The 16468-nt window shown below is 33.1% G+C and overlaps 1 protein-coding gene across 2 annotated transcripts in view; it reads right to left on the bottom strand.

The window, feature by feature from the left end:
* Nucleotides 1–1310: 1310 nt before the first annotated feature.
* LOC117238463 overlaps nt 1311–16468 on the bottom strand; it is a 29869-nt gene continuing 14711 nt past the window's right edge. The window contains exons 2-4 of one of the 2 annotated variants that reach the window (XM_033503365.1): nt 6229–6317; nt 5288–6149; nt 1311–1852 (exon numbers count right to left, since the gene is read on the bottom strand). In XM_033503365.1, coding sequence (XP_033359256.1) covers nt 1615–1852; nt 5288–5580 — 531 coding nt within the window. In that variant the 5' untranslated portion in view covers nt 5581–6149; nt 6229–6317 and the 3' untranslated portion in view covers nt 1311–1614. The remainder of the gene's footprint in view (nt 1853–5287; nt 6150–6228; nt 6318–16468) is intronic. The other variant, XM_033503366.1, reaches the window with a different exon arrangement.

Consider the following 16468-nt stretch of genomic DNA (forward strand, 5'->3'; position numbering starts at 1 on the left):
CAGGGTGGCTATAAATAATTGAGCAAGAAATCGATTTATAAGAAAGTAGTGAGATATTTATCTAAGTTTGGAATAAGGATGATTTCAGCAAATTTCCATCGTATTGGAAATTATTGATTTCTAATTATTCGATTATTTATTTGCTTATTGTGATTATGCACTGTTTTTTGGTAATTCTGTTAAAATTTTGTCAGTTATTAAATTATATTCAGATACTTTTTCCTTCATTTAGTAATTCCATCTCTTTTGTTACTTTGAAACTGAAATGTTGAGCATATTTACTAAGTTACGATGAGGTGTTTGGGTAATCTATAATGGCATTACTCTCGTTACCAGATGTCAAATCGTCATCGGATTAAAAGACTTTAGATAAGTGTATCGTGAAAATTTTAGCTTCATTCTAATCTTCTTTAGCCTACGAATTATTTTCCTCTCTTACAGATAGGATAGTCACTAGTTAGTTTTTGTGGTGCGCAAAAATAAGCGTATTTTATTTCCTACAATTGATAAAGTTCAATGTTAATATAACATTGTTATATATTAACATTCTAAGAATCTAATAAGAGATCAAAGCTGGAATAAAAGTTAATATAATTTAAGGAGACACCCTTTGTAATATAAAAGTCCAAGAAAGTTTCTACTGAATTAGTTGGCCAACAAAGTAGATTTTATCTAGTTATATCCTCTTGATAACATTGTTTTATGGAGTGTATCACCTTTGTAGTTGATGAGTCTTGAACTCCATTGCGTATATTTTGCATTGCAGTTGTCTCCTGCTATAAACCTCTCATTTAACATATTTAAACATGTTCGGTATCGTGGGAGATAATATACCGCAGCTATGAGCAGTGAAGCTCTTGAGTTCTTTATTTTGATGTTCGTGATTCGATTATTTATTTCACGGTGTGACATCTTTCCATTAATCCCTCAAGCGATTATGTAGCATATATACGTCAGTATCAAAGTCAATTCACAGCGGAAATGACGGATATAATCAGATTATGAAAATTATTATGTATGTCACTGTTTATGTCAGATATGTTAACTTATGAGACTTTGCTGTATTATACTTTGAAATATCTCATCCTACTGGCCTACTTGTTCAAAATTATCTTCTTTTGTTCAATGGTAAATTCAATTCTCAAGATAGTGTACTGGTTACGATGTACATATACGCTAGTAGCGGGAAATTCATGCTAGTATCGAAAACACTTTCAGTGATAAACTATGACGCTCATGGGATTAATAATCGTAGCAGTACCTTAAAATGAGTGGTTCCGTCTGAATGTAGCATGGAATATATTTTGTAGTTAAAGATATTGGAGTAGTTTTTATTTGTAAAATATGTTTTTAGAAATAGAAGCATATCCATTTTCTTTTGCTGTCTTAAATCGTTTGCGTTTCATATGATTATTTCTAAGTCGCAACTCATTGTTATTATTTTTCGGTAACGGTCGTTAACGCATTTATGATTATATTGCTTTGATTCATGAACTGGTTAAACAGTATTTTCAATTTGTATAAAAATTGGTTCAGAATTGAGTTATTATTAATATAGTTATTATTATCTACTTCTTCTGTGTTAACTTTTCTGGTCTAAACATAATTTTTCTCTTATTTCTTACTTCTGATAATTTTTGTGTCTCTATCTAATTTACCTCGTGGTTTGTAGATTTCTGTATTCGTGTACCCTTTGTAATTTGCGAAATGAGGGCATAATGTACATTTTTCTAAAATGTCTCTTGATGTATTGCATGTGTTGAACCTAGAGGATAATTTTTTGTTCATAGTAGACAATAATATGGTTTTGTACAGTATCTCGTGGTCCATATTTTTGACAACAAACATCTCTCTGTAATATTGCGACAGTAAATATTAGTGAAGAAGATGGGCGTCCTCTTTTTTAACATTTTGACTTAGTTATATCCCGGTATTCGAGTATTATAGTTCGATTTCGCACTTGCGTTCGCTTATTACCGTTATTCGCTCACTTATATTTACACACAAAACGACTATTTGACTATTTGAACTATTTGAACGCGACTTTCTTAAAGAATAATTGGAAAAATTAACTGAAGTGAATTCAGGAAGGGATTAGATAGTCAGATAAATTCCAACAGCAGATTTAAAGCAATAGAAAATATTGAGGAGGCAGAAGATAGTTCAAACAGTGACAGTACTTTCTATATCACCAATGAAATGCAGAATGAATAAGAAATGGAGGAAATACCGACATTTAGAACGATATACGACAGATAAGTGAAAAAGTTACTCAAGGATTATAGCAATAACACAATCGAAACATACATAATAAGCCTAGAAACCACCAAAGGTACAAATTATAATCTGTGGAAGATAGTAGAAAAACATTATAAAACTGAAGGAGACTAATGTTCCATAGAGAACGCACAACGCGAAACAGAACTAGCCAAGAATACTTACAATACAAACAATAAAGTAAAACATACAAAACAAAAACTGAAACCTCTAGAGAAATTCAGAACAAGTTAGAAAAAAATCAAAGTGTTAATAAGAAATCTTAACCTTAAAAAGATTTCAAGGTCTAATTATTTGAAAAATCCTAAAAGACATGATATTAAAATCAATTAAGCACATTACAATATTGTTCAATGCAATCATGAGATTCTAAGACTTTGTATTAGTGTGAAAATATGCAAGAATTGTTCTACTACTTACCAGAGAAACCAGTATAAACATCCACTTTATACAGACCGAGGTTATTACTCTCAAAAGGAGAACTACCAAAATATCAGATAAACATGTTTCGTGGCTATGTAACTAACGGATTCTTTTATATTAAAATAGACAATGAAAATTCAAATACATATAAATAAATATTTTTTACTTCAGATTCTCCTAAAGGACTAAGGAGATTAATGTTAACATTACGTTAACATTATCACGTTAACGTTCACAGACAATACCACAATTTACGATATCAATAATAATTTCAATTTAACATAAAATCTAACATACAACTATAATATAACCCCCCATTTTTAAGCCGAAAGGTATAAAATAAACTTTGCCATATAACTATCATATTTATAAATGGTACAAAAGACACCGAAACCAGTTAAAAAAACTTATTTGTTGGATAGCACAGACAGATATTTAGAAATTATATTACATAAAATAAAATAAACTCCTCCAATAATTCGTATAAGAAGAAACAGCAACAGTTATAAATCTGCTGCATTGATTAAATAAAAGAAAATCAAAATCAAAATTTAGAAACAAAAACAGAATATGCAAAATAAGTCAATAAAACTTTTTATGTAAAATAACTCGTTATCCTTATACCAAAAACTGTTTCAGACAAAATATATTGTATTTGATAAAGTTCATAAACTCAAATGGACATTTTTATAAGAAATTGGATGAGAAATCGAGTGGCTTAGATCCAGTGATCGCTGTGGCGATAACATAGATCGCTACACGAATTCCTTATGGTCATCGCGATCATCGGATCTAACACCATTCGATTTCCTTTTATGAAAATATTTAAAGACAAAATGTATTCTCATCCTGCTAGTAGTGTGCAAGCCACCTAACAATGTATTTTGCTACAATTACCAAAAATTGTAGAGAAAGACATAACTGAAGCGTCAGCTAAAGTAAAGAAAAGTGGGCGTAAAGATGCATAAACTCCAATGCAGGATCGTTCGAACATTTGTTATTGCGTAAATATCACATTTGCAGATATATCGAAATAATTTAGCAAACTCTTAACTACAGTAAGTTTTGAATTAATAGGTCTAGGGTATTAAGTACCTTAGTACGTTTTTTTAAAAATATAAAACTGCATCGACTATGTCAATCAAAGGTATAGAATTCTGTTTAAAAGAAAATTGCATTTTTTAAGCATATCAATGCATAAAAGTGTAATAAATTATTTCCGCATTATGTATCATTAGATACTATTTAATATTGACTCGAAGTATGTTTACCCATTTCTAACCATTTGAAAGATACATCTGTCCAGTTACGTGAGACACGCTATACGTGTATTTTAAACCTGTGAGTGTGTGTATTTGTATCCCAATACTTTTCTAAGCGATGCGATGTTAAAATGAATCACAAAATAACAAGTTTTTTATGCAATAGCTTTATCGACACATTGTGTATATAATAATGGTTGGGCTATTATGGACATATCCTTCAATTCTATAGAATACAACCATCAAAAGCAATCTGAAGAAAATTAAAACAGTATAATCCAAACTACTGAAGATGATACTTACGATACTGCACCATGGTATATAGGTAATAACAACATAGCGAATACTTTATGCGACTTAACAATCGTATAAACCCTTAAAAGTATCAACGAAAGACACTGGATCAGAATGAAACCTTCGCCAAACCCTAACGATAGAAATTGCATGATACACCACCATCTAAAATCACTAAATGCCTTTCCTAGGCTAAAAGTTACACCCATTACAGAACCATCCAAAATATTGGATACTACTGGAATATTCGTGAAGGCGACAGTAATACGGATCAATGCATCAATGGAAAAAATGAAATGGAATGAATAATTGAAATAAACAAATGATTGTAAAGTTTAACTTAAACTTATTATAGTTATGTTATATCAATAAAGAAACTCTCTACATTACTGAAACTAATGTACATACTAATTATTAAATCTAATGTAATGTAAAACACTTTTAGTATATACAAAGTTTGCGTAACTAAGTTTATTTGAAATAATGAAAACGTATCATTTGTTATAATTAGCGCGCAGTGGTTAAAAAAAGTATTTGCAGATCATTGCATTCATTATAGCATTTACAAATTAATTAATTAAATCTACATGCTTGAAAATAAAACATAGGATTTAATAACAGATGCTTTATTGGAATAAAAATTTGAACAAGATGTGAACATTTTCTGATATGATACAACACAACTCCCGAAAAATGATTTATAAGTTGATCATACAATCCGTGGTTAATTGTGGCTAATGGGCTTGTAGCGCATAAAGCTGGCTAGCAGAATATATATTTCATAAGCAATGCCGTATCTCGTACAAAGATTTTTAATTGATCAACTAGGTAAATATTTTATTCCAAAAGAACACGATTTATGTCCGAAAACCTCAATTTTAATTAATGTGATGATTAGTAAAGATAAAAATTAGCAAAAATCTTGACATGTTTCTAATACCTCGATAGAATCGCCATCTATCAATAAAACTTTTGTTAACGACCAAGTCGATACTTTCGATAGACTGTCCGTATAAATAAATAACACAAACCTGTTGCTTTGAACCTGACGAGAGTCAGGTTTCGGTGATGGGCCACGACCAGAAAGATGTATATCGGTATAAGATTTAAAAGTAACGAGTCTGTTAACCCCTCGCAGTTCGCTTGCTATTGAAGAGACGCTAAATAGAGAGAGGTCAGTCGTAACACTTTCATGACTCGGCGATCGTAACATTCGTGACGTCACTTGAAGTGCTGGACATTGTGTATCTGTTAAACTATTACAGCATTGTATAGTAGTAGCCGGCGGTATTGGTGATGCCGGTTTTGCTTTACTTTCAGACATTTTCGTATCTCTCAACGTTTTCAACTATTAGAGAACTATTATTTTTTCATAAAATATGAAAAATTGTATGTTATTGTATTCATTATTTATCATCATACTTAATTCAATGTAACAGTTTTTCATAATTAATGAATTTTTGCTAATTTTCAGTTAATGTTAACGGAATGAAGTTTTTTATCAACTCGAAGTTCTTAAAATTTCGTCAAAATATATATCTTCATTACTTTCGAAATGATCAATTATATTCTTAAAATCTGACATTGAATGATAACTTTCGACGATTTATTAATGTAATTTTAAATAGTTTCACAAAATTATGGCAACTAATATTATATCGTATTAAAACACTAAATAAATTAATTTTATATACATTCAAATACTGCATTTGAACAGCAATCAAATTATTTAAAGTTTATTTAGAAATAATTTGCAGTTTAGCAGTTAAACTGACAGAAATTCAATAAACAAGTATTTTCTATTGCAATTACATTTGTTGTATACCAGATGACAATAACATTCTTACGCCCGCTTTCATATATATTTGTTTTTATTATTTTTCGTTCATATCTCTGTAAAATCAAGAATTTTGTTGCTGTTCCAAATTCATTACTGCGGACACGAGGATGATTGTAATATATACTTCTATACCTTTTAATTGTATTCATTAGAATATGGCAATATTCCCATATTAATTCCGTACTGTAACTTGTCTAGTGTTTTATCGGTCACCAAAAACCCTGAAAAAAAATTATATATGTTATCGCTATATAATTATATTGTCCTTAATATAATATTATTAGTAGTAATGTATATATATACACACATATGGTAGTAGTTTACTTTTTGTAGTTAGACTATTGTAGTTGCCTAATAAAATCTTTGTCATGCCACAAGATTATTTGTCATGACTTTGGACGGTGATTCTACACCCCCGAATTAATAGAAATTTGTTAAATAAGTAGATCGCAAAATTGCCCTTTAGTATGATTTTCAAGGTCAAAATTTTTTTTATTACATCATATAGTACTATCACGAGGAGCCACGTATCGAAAATGACTCCTCTTGAAAAAAAAATGTTTAAAGTTCCGTTAATTTTTAAATTGATCTTATTTATTATATTGTGGTAATATATTACAGATAAAAGATAATATGAGCACCAAAATAAATAAACTAAAATTGATATATACTAAAAGTAAATAAATAAACAAAATAAATAATATAATAATATAGTATCATATAACATAATGGGTATGATGATAAACAATAAAGGTTAGAAAGCGTGCCATTGATGAAGCCGGTGGGAACTATCCTTTATGACGTGGTATAATATTAACAATCACCAAGAATTAATAGAACTCTGCAGCATCGAGGAGAAGTTCCAGATCATCGCGATTCCCAAAGAGTTCAATGGTTGACAATTGTTACAGCAATTCTTCATTCCATGGATCTCGTGCTCATTGGCATAAAAAAAGCAAATTTTTACGTGTGTATTCATTGATGTATATGCGAAGAATAGCTCGTCGAATAAGTATTATGCTTTATACGGCGCAGTGAGAAAAATAATATGTGATGAAGATGAACATCCTTACAAGGTTCACCGTGTGCAAGAACTTCATAGAATGAACTGTTATTACATAGGTTTAGGTTTTGATATTTAATTGATTTACACGGATTAGTTTTGTATGCTCTGTATTTCACCACCTTGTACAATCATTACAACACACCGGATACTCAGATGAAAAAAACGTGGCGGACGGGGAAAAACAGAAGAGAACCGCAAGCAGTTGTACCAACTTTGGATATAGAAACTAGTGATCATACTAACATGACATTTATCTCAACATGAACTATATCGCTCAACGAAAATTTTATCGCTGAATGCGATTAATTTAAAAGATATTATACTATTAAAATGATTCGAACGCAACCCATGATGTCTTAAAGATATCCTATTCACGGATGAGAGCAGATCTTCCACAGCAACATTCTCAATCATCAGAATGCCAAATTTGGACGTATAGTAATCCTCACATTATGACACAGAGATTTAGTTAGAACCGCTTGATATGTCTGATTTATTCCTCATCTGAATCTGCATCTTTTCCATATAAATAAAGACTATTTGAAAGTTAAAGTGATACATGTTATACGTTCACAAGTAAGTTGACCTTATTTTGTGCTACTTCTGATTTCAAAATGGGAATAAAATCAATTTCGGAATTAATGAATCTTTCAACATTTTTTTCTAAGAAAACCGGTCATTTGTGACCCATGGTTCTTCTGAGATTTTTGTTTTCCGTGATGAATGCTATATGATGCCATAGAAAAAATTTTGAAAAATCTTCTCAAATCAGTCATATATATCAATTCAATCAATCATATTTAAGGTCAATTTTGTGGTCCATTTTTTAAACAGATCTCCACCGATCTGAAGATGTAGAATCACCTTCCAAAACGACAATAAATAATTTTTGAATAGCCTGTACATGTATGATTTTGAACTCCATAGTTAAAACAAAAGAAAACAAAACGGTAGTATCTTATGATATGCTATTAGTAATCGCGTTTAGGATTCCAATAGTTCAATGAGAGAATGAAAGAGAGAGAGAGAGAGAGAGAGAAAGAGGGAGGGAGGGAGAGAGAGAGATTTCATACAGACTCCAACGCACCCCAAAATATCTTTTACTGCCCCCTTATTCTCCGTTGCTAGAAAGTTGATGTTACTTTTGTTTGGGATAGACTTCAGTCCGAATGTTTCGTATTGCAGCCAGTAAATTAAGACATGTTTTACTTCCAATTCGTTAGAAATACACATTAGGTTGCTATTTATTAGAGCAGGGTGTCCGGTTTTAATTTATAAATGCGGTATACCGATAAGCTATCTGCTGTATCAAAAAAAATGTTCAAACAACAATCGAATGATGTCGAGTAGATTCATGCAAAAATTATAATTCCACTTAAAAGAACATATGTCACCTTTATATGATCTCTACGCGTTCATCTACAGAAAAACTAATTACTAACACATTATGATCCCTCAAAACCATTCAATTCCTCTTTGAATGTCTTTTTTATACAGCAGTAGTTTAGCAATAATTCGTAATTATAAATTACAATCAATTCGTACAAACCAAACCCTCTTGGATTATTTTGTTATCCAACGCAATGTGCCTTCAAACTTAAGTATTCAATTTTCTCTCCTTACGTCAAGTCCGCTATTCTGCTACACAGGGTATTTCATGTGAAATAGGTCACCTAAACTCCTTCGTTACTTGTTATAATACGAGATATGTATTTACGTATTTTACGTAACTTTAATAAACTTGCGTAATTTAATTGATTTTAAGAGGCAAATCAAACAGAAAAAACTTTTCTTAGCAAATATAATTTTTTAATAGCTTTTTCAAAGTCATCTATGTTTTTTGAGGATATACACATAATTTCTTCTGTTGTATGTTATAGTCAACATTACTTTACATTCATCGATGTATGATAGTATCAGCTTAAAATGTCCTTAAAGTCACAAATTTTAAGATTAGTGTCGAACATTACATTACATTCAACGAGATTCTAGGTTTCAACCACGACAAAAGTCAATTTAAGATTGAAAATAAACACATTTATTATTGCTCTGCAGATAATCAAAGATTTACTTTCGGTACATCCACAAACGATAATGCATTACTCGAAGGAGGCAAAAATTGAAATCATTTTCATTTATAATAAAACTCAACAATATCTAAGAGAAACTTACAGAGTTACAAAGAAAGATTTCCAATAGGTAATTGTCCATCGCATTCTATATACATAAATATTATTAAAACATTTCGTGAAAATGGTAGTATCGGTGACAAACATGAGGAACGTAAGACTATTACCCATGAAACAAATCATTAAAGTTCATCAAAAACTGCGTGTCAATATAAGCTAACCTCTCCTTTCCGTAAGGAAGGAAAAAAGCACATCGCATACTTATCAGCCCTCGGCCCGTACCCGTCAGTTATGTAGGGCTGGCGAGTTGTCATTTGCCGACTCATTAAAAACCCCTCCTCGTATCCGCTATAAGCGGCATCCATCCACTCTTGGTACGATTGCTATACTTGAAGAGTAGTGTAAGGCGACCTGGAATCTCACTGAAAATAAATTCTATAGTAATTTTAAAATTTTAGAATCACTTCAAGGTTATACTATCACACATGAATAATATGTACAACAGTGTTAGCTGTAACATACAGCAACAAAAATTATATGTATTATTACAGATTAAGAAAATATTTAACTGGCCTATTTTACACAAAATACCCCGTATATGACGCTATAGATCATCGACGCTTTAAGTGAGTATTTTTTAATTTTGTCCATAATTTGATTCTGTTATAAATTAAATATCTACACATATTCTGCCATATTCTGCGAATAACTCTTTCAGGCTCGAGCTCAAGCTTCTTTTTTGGTTCAATCCTTCCACCAAATTGACCAGCAATTGTGTTACGACCGTTCGCGGAGAGACGCGGTCGCGAGGAAAACGCGTCAGCGAGAGGCGTAACTTCTCGCTACGATTCGGTGAATCGACGCCGCGAAGTAGTCGTTCCCCTGTTTCGTTTAGGATAACAGAGGTAGTTGATTTGAATATGACACAGTAGTAAGTTATATTTCACCGTTTATTCCACAACTTATAGCGAGGATAGTTACACTGGTGCGTATGTACGAGATGAGTGAGTGACTGAGTGATCTGCGGGTGTGTATACCCGCTCGAAGGATGTTGACCGTTCGAAGGATGCAAAAACAGTACTCTTGGAAGACGATGCTGTCTCGGAGGAGAGCTAAGGATGAGTGTGTCTAGCGCACGGGACCATCGGATTTGTTGGTGCCGATGTTATTTAGGAGAGTGAGGGAATAGGCTTCGTTTTTAATTGGTTAAACGAAGGGTCTTAACCGCCCTCGAGAGAAAGTGGTTAGTGGGAGGAAAGTTGCAGCGGACGTGACAAAAACTAACTTTCCCTTGTTAAGCCGTGGTAGACAATAGTCTCTAGAAATTCCTCCGAACCAGATGTTTGTTTCGTTTGAAGGACCTTTTCTAGGAAATCTATATGATTTATGGAAGGTCCTTGAAATCATGGAAGATACGCTGCGAGTATCCGAAGACATCTGGTAGCCATATTGCCAGCGGTGTGTGGCCTCGGCTAGGTAGAGGGTTACGCGACGTAACAAATTGATAGCAAGACTTTGAGAAGTGCTTCCCTTTCACCGAAAAGATTTTAGCAGTAGTTATTGCTCGCTTCACAATTTTCCTTTCTAATCTAGTTTTTCCTACTTTCCTTTGTAGCATGTAGTCTGGAGTGTATCATAAAACACTTAGCAAATTTTCCAGAAAGCTGTTTTGTGTTTCTTCGACTCCCCTTTCCTAATTTGTAGGTCAACATCGCTATAGTTACTGATTCAAGTAACTTATTCTATTCTGGGTTTCCCAATTATTATTTTTAACCGCCACTAGTGGTTTCCACATAAAGATATTTTTGCACAGCTGACAAAATGTTTAGACGCCTCAAAAGTATGTCCAGTGTGAATGGGACTTCCGTATTTTCATTATGTCTATTGTGCCTTTTTTGTACTTGATTTTTCTCCTTTTTTTTGTTTTCTTAGTTATTTTACATATCAGCATTTTCGTTTTTATATATACAGGGTGAAAGAAAAGAAAGGACTCATAATTGCTAGAGTAGATAGTGCTCGCCAAATGATGAAAAAAGGTTCCAACAAACATGGACTAAAAAATTAATAGTTTCAAAGTTATAAACAATTTTTTGTTTCGGTTAAAGTGACTGACTTTCTCGCTTCGAGAGTTATCGTGCTGTATGGAAACAATGGATTATTTGCCTTAATACTAAATGATAGAGAAATGATTGGAATGTTCAGGGATCAAGAACAAGTCTCTAATACGAAGGTATTAAACGTGTAGTGAAAGGGAGAGAGGGACATGTAGAAACCTCCTGTAATCAGGAAAAGAAGAAAAATAGGGAAGATATCCATTGTTTCCATGCAGTAGGATAGTTTTCGAAGCAATAACATATTCGGTTTTATTGCCCAATCACTCCACACATCGATAAAACCGAATGTTGAAAGCGATCGAATCGGTGATTATTATATACAGACATATGAAATGTATGCAAGTATGTACTACTAAACAAACAATTGAGGCGCCAAATGAACAATTCATCGTAATGTGAATAAACTGTTTATAGTAACAGTTATTACACACCACATTGAATACCATTAATTCATATGTCTGGAAGTTGATCATGCGTTGAAAATATTGAAATGTATACACGCTGCTTTCAATTACCAATTCGTCAGAAAGCTGCATTGTCTAAACTAGTCATAAGAGTTTTATTTTTTTTTTTTTATTTAATATTTCACATTCACAATTTGTCCAATTTGGACATTTGGTAGAATTTTTTAGCTGTTTGATTATCATGTGGGTGGCTACCCCCAGTGGGGAACCATCTTCGTGTTTGTTAAGATATATTCTTTGTGAGGTCTGCTGGGTGTTTCCTTTTTAATCTCCTTTCTATGGTTGTGTTGATCGTTTCCGCTGCCAGCCGGTTCGGGTGCGTTGCTATTCTTTCTCTGTACCTTCTTGCGAATCTGCTAATCTCTTCCTTGACCGTTGGTATTCCAAGGTCTTTCCGTATGTCCTCGTTTCTAATGTACCATGGGGCGTTTATTATTGTTCTAAGAATTTTAGCTTGGATTCTCTCTATTTTGCTTATATGGCTCATTACTGCTGTTCCCCATAGTGCTATTCCGTGCGTCCAGATTGGTTTTATGACCATTTTATATATTTTTAGTTTGTTTTCTATGCTTAGTTTGGATTTTCGACTTGTTAACCAATGCATTTGTCTCCTTGCTATCTGTATTTTGTCTATTATTGATTTAATATGCAGTTTTCAGGAGAATCGTGTATCTAAGTGGAGTCCTAGGTATTTGACTTGCCTTGTTTGTATTATGTGCGTGCCGTTCAATATAATGTTTGGTGGTATCTGTTTTCGCAGTGTGAATGTAATGTGGTTGCATTTATCGGGGTTTGCTTTAATTTGTTTAACTTGAAGCCACTTTTCTATTTTTGTGTCTTTAACTTCAGAGTATGTGTCTTTAATTTTTACTACGAAGGTTCTGCTGCTTAAGTAAGATTTTATTAAATGGTATATCTGCTTCGGGAATTGTTTTCTGATTGATTGAAGTAGGTTTTCGTGGTTTATTTTGTCAAATGCTTTCTCGATGTCCATAAAGAGGGCTGCGCAGTATTGTTTGTTTTCTAATGCTGGTATTATTTCATTAGTGAGTCTGTGCATTTGCTCTATCGTGGAGTGTTTGTTTCTGAATCCAAATTGGTGATCTGGTATTAATTTTTCCTTCTCTATTATTGGTTTTAAGCGGGCGTAAATTATTTTTTCTAGTATTTTGGAAAACACAGGAAGTAGTGATATTGGTCTGTAAGTTGCTATTTGGTGTGGGTCTTTGCCTGGTTTGGGTAACATTATGATCTGTGCTAGTTTCCATAGTTTAGGATAGTATTGGATTCTTAATATTGTATTGTAAATTATTGTGATTAGTCGTATCGCTTTTGGAGGAAGGTTTTTCAAGATTTTACCATTGTTCAGGTCGATTCCTGGTGCTTTATTGTTTTTTGTTTTCTCAATTATGTTTCTAATTTCTTGTGCTGTTGTTTTAGGTATGATGTAGTGTTTGTCAGTTGAGGTACTAGTGGTTAACGCATCCTCGTCGGTATGACAATTGTGGTTGCTGTTATTGATATTATGTGGTGTAAATGTGTTGCTCAGGTGGTTGGAAAATTCTTCAGCTTGTTCTTCGTTGCTTCTTGCCCATGTGTTATCTGCTTTTCTGATTGCTGGGACTAGATTTATTGGCTTCTTTATTTTTTTTATGGCTTTCCAAAGGGAGTAGTTGGAGTTTTCGTGTGCAGATAGTGACTCTATGAATTTTGTGATCTCGTTGTTGTTGTGTTCTTTTATTTTGTTTTTTATTTCCTTTGCGAGTTTATTTAGGTGTTTTCTGTTTTCTTTTGATCTATGTTTTTGCCATTTTGCTTTCGCTTTTCTTTTTTCTCTAATTTTTTCGAGGATGTCTGGGGGAATTATTTTTGTTTGTCTATTAGTTGATTCAGGTATGGTGGTTGCCCATGCTGCTTCTTGGATAGTTTCTGTGAATGTTGTTACTGCTTGATCGATGTGTTCAGGTGTTTTCAGTGGGATGTTGCAGCTGATTTTGCTCTCTATTATTTCTTTGAATATTTGCCATTTGGTGGTTTTATTGCATAGCTTCTCTGTGTTGCTGTAAAGTATTGATTTGTTTCTGTATGTAATTATTACGGGCGTATGGTCGGAGGTAAGCTCGAGGCTGGGTGCTATGTTTAGTTTATTTGCGTTTGGTCCCTTTGTAACTGCAAAGTCTAGCAGATTAGGTATTTTGCTTAGGTCTGTCGGCCAGTATGTCGGTCTTCTTGTGGATAATATATTGAGATTATTGTTTCTAATGTATTTTTCCAAGGTTCTACCTCGAGGTGTAGTGATTCTTGATCCCCATAGTGCGTGCTTTGAATTGTAGTCTCCCGCTGCAATATACTTGTCACCTAAATGTTAAAAGTACTCTTCCCACATTTGTGATGTAATTTTGTGTCGCGGTGGTACATATACTGCTAACAACTGTAAATGGTTGCTGGTAGTTTGTACTGTAACGGTGGTTGCTTGGATATATTCCTTACTAACTTGGCTGTGTAAATGGTGTTTAATGTCGTTTCTTATTATGCTTTTCCTGGGGGATGCTTGGTATCATATATGATGTAGTATGGTATTTTTATATAACTTTTTATAGTGAAGTGTGTTTCTGAAACAAGTAGTATATCGATATTATTGTTATATAGGAATGTTTTTCTGAAACAAGTAGTATATCGATATTATTGTTATATAGGAATGTTTTAGTTATTGTAGGCCGTTAGAGTTCCAGGCTGCTATTTTAAGCGTGTCCATTTTTATTTTTTGCTTAGCATGTTTGTAAGTAGTTGTAGTATGAGTGTTATTTGTTGCGTTTTCTGTCTAAGGACTGCGATTTGTTCGCTTATCATTTTTGTTAGCATTTCCGTGTTTTTGGTGGATTGCTTTAACAGTTCTTTGATTTCTGTAGCGTCGTTGATATTATTGTTCTGGTTTTGATTATCTAATGGTGTTGATTGTTTGGCTACTTGCGCGTAGCTTCGGCTACCATAGGTGTTGGTATTATTATGGCTGATGTTCATTACATGCTGTACGTTTGTTGATGTCTCAGTTACTGTGATGTCCTGTTGTGTGTGAGTTATTGTATGTCCTGTTACGAAGCGGAGGAAACAGTTTACATTGAAGTTGTTTTCTGACTAAACAGCCTTTGTAGCTAGCTGGGTGGTTTCCACTGCAGTTGTAACATTTTATATCATTTATTTTTCTCGTGTGTGGGCAGTTCATTATTAGTGGGCATTTCTGCGCATTTGACACACGCCGGGTTTCTGTTGCAGCAATTTTTTGTGTGTCCATATTGTTGACACCGCATACATTGCGGTATGTCTTTTTTGTGTCTGGGTGGCTCGACTGTAATTATTGTGTTTAGAACTTTGTTTAATTTCGAAAATTATTTTTAGGTTCAAGTTCTATTAAAAATAGCGGTAATGGTTGTTTAGTATCAAATCTGGTTATGTTATTTATTGTTCTTACCTGATGTCCGATTTTGGCTAATTCCTCGCATATGTTACTTGTATTTGTCTTTGGGTGTAATCCTCTGATTACTGTTTTGTAACTTTTATCAGTTTTGAGTTGGTAAGTATAATACCCAGCGTTTTTTTCTTTTAGTGCTTTTGTCACTTTTCTAAAAATTTCTGGAGTATTAGTTTGTACTTTTACCTCATCCAATTTAAGTTGTTTATATGGTGTAATTTTCTTTTCCTGCCGTGCTGTTTAGCAGTTCAATGAGGAGGTCTATTATTTTAGCATCTATGTAAATTGGGGGTGGTTTGGCAATGTGTGTTATTGGTTTTTCAGCTGGGTCTGAATCCTTCTCTTCTGGCAGTGAGCTGAAGGAGTTTTTAAGAGGAATTTCTTGTAGCCATTGTTGCCTTTCTGTTTCTATAGCCCTCCTAACATTTGTGTTTGAAGTTATTTTTCGTTTCTTGCTGGGAGTTACAGTCCTCCAGCTTTCGTTCTGATGTGATAGATCATTGTTGATATTATTCTTTTCGTCATTATTTTGTGTAATTTCCATTTCTATTTCATTTATAACTGAGCAATCCTGATCTTCGTTTGTTCGTTTATTTGGATTAGTTTTATCTACAGCTCTGTTTATAGAATATGTTTCACCTTTATTTAGAATTTTTATTGGTGGTATTTTTTGCATGTTTTTCATCATTTAGCGATTGGTTCTATTATGAGTCACTTTGTTTTCCCACTTGTCGCACTTGCAGAAGCACTGATTCACACGTCCGTATAGCTCGACTGCTCGGGCAGAACTCTAGTCATAAGAGTTTGCATAATTCTTTTAGATCATTATAAGTGTCCAGTTCTTGCATTATCATATTTTCTTGATACTCAATTATTTTCTTATTATACCATATCATTGTGTCTTCTATCCAGATTCTGATATCTCTTATCACTTGTTCATTATTTGTTAATCTCAAGGATAGTCTTATTGGTAGATATGTTATTAAATGTTCTCCAAATTTGTTATACTTGTTCATATTAAATTTATACAACTTACGCCTCTGCTGTTCCAGCAGATGTACTAACTATTGTCGGACAAGAATGTTTTCTTCAAGTCAAGTTTTTCTTTCTACGTGTTGACATTCACATTG

The sequence above is a fragment of the Bombus vosnesenskii genome, unplaced genomic scaffold (genome assembly GCF_011952255.1).
Source record: "Bombus vosnesenskii isolate JDL3184/JDL3185 unplaced genomic scaffold, Bvos_JDL3184-5_v1.1 scf7180000013512, whole genome shotgun sequence".
NCBI lineage: Eukaryota > Metazoa > Arthropoda > Insecta > Hymenoptera > Apidae > Bombus > Bombus vosnesenskii.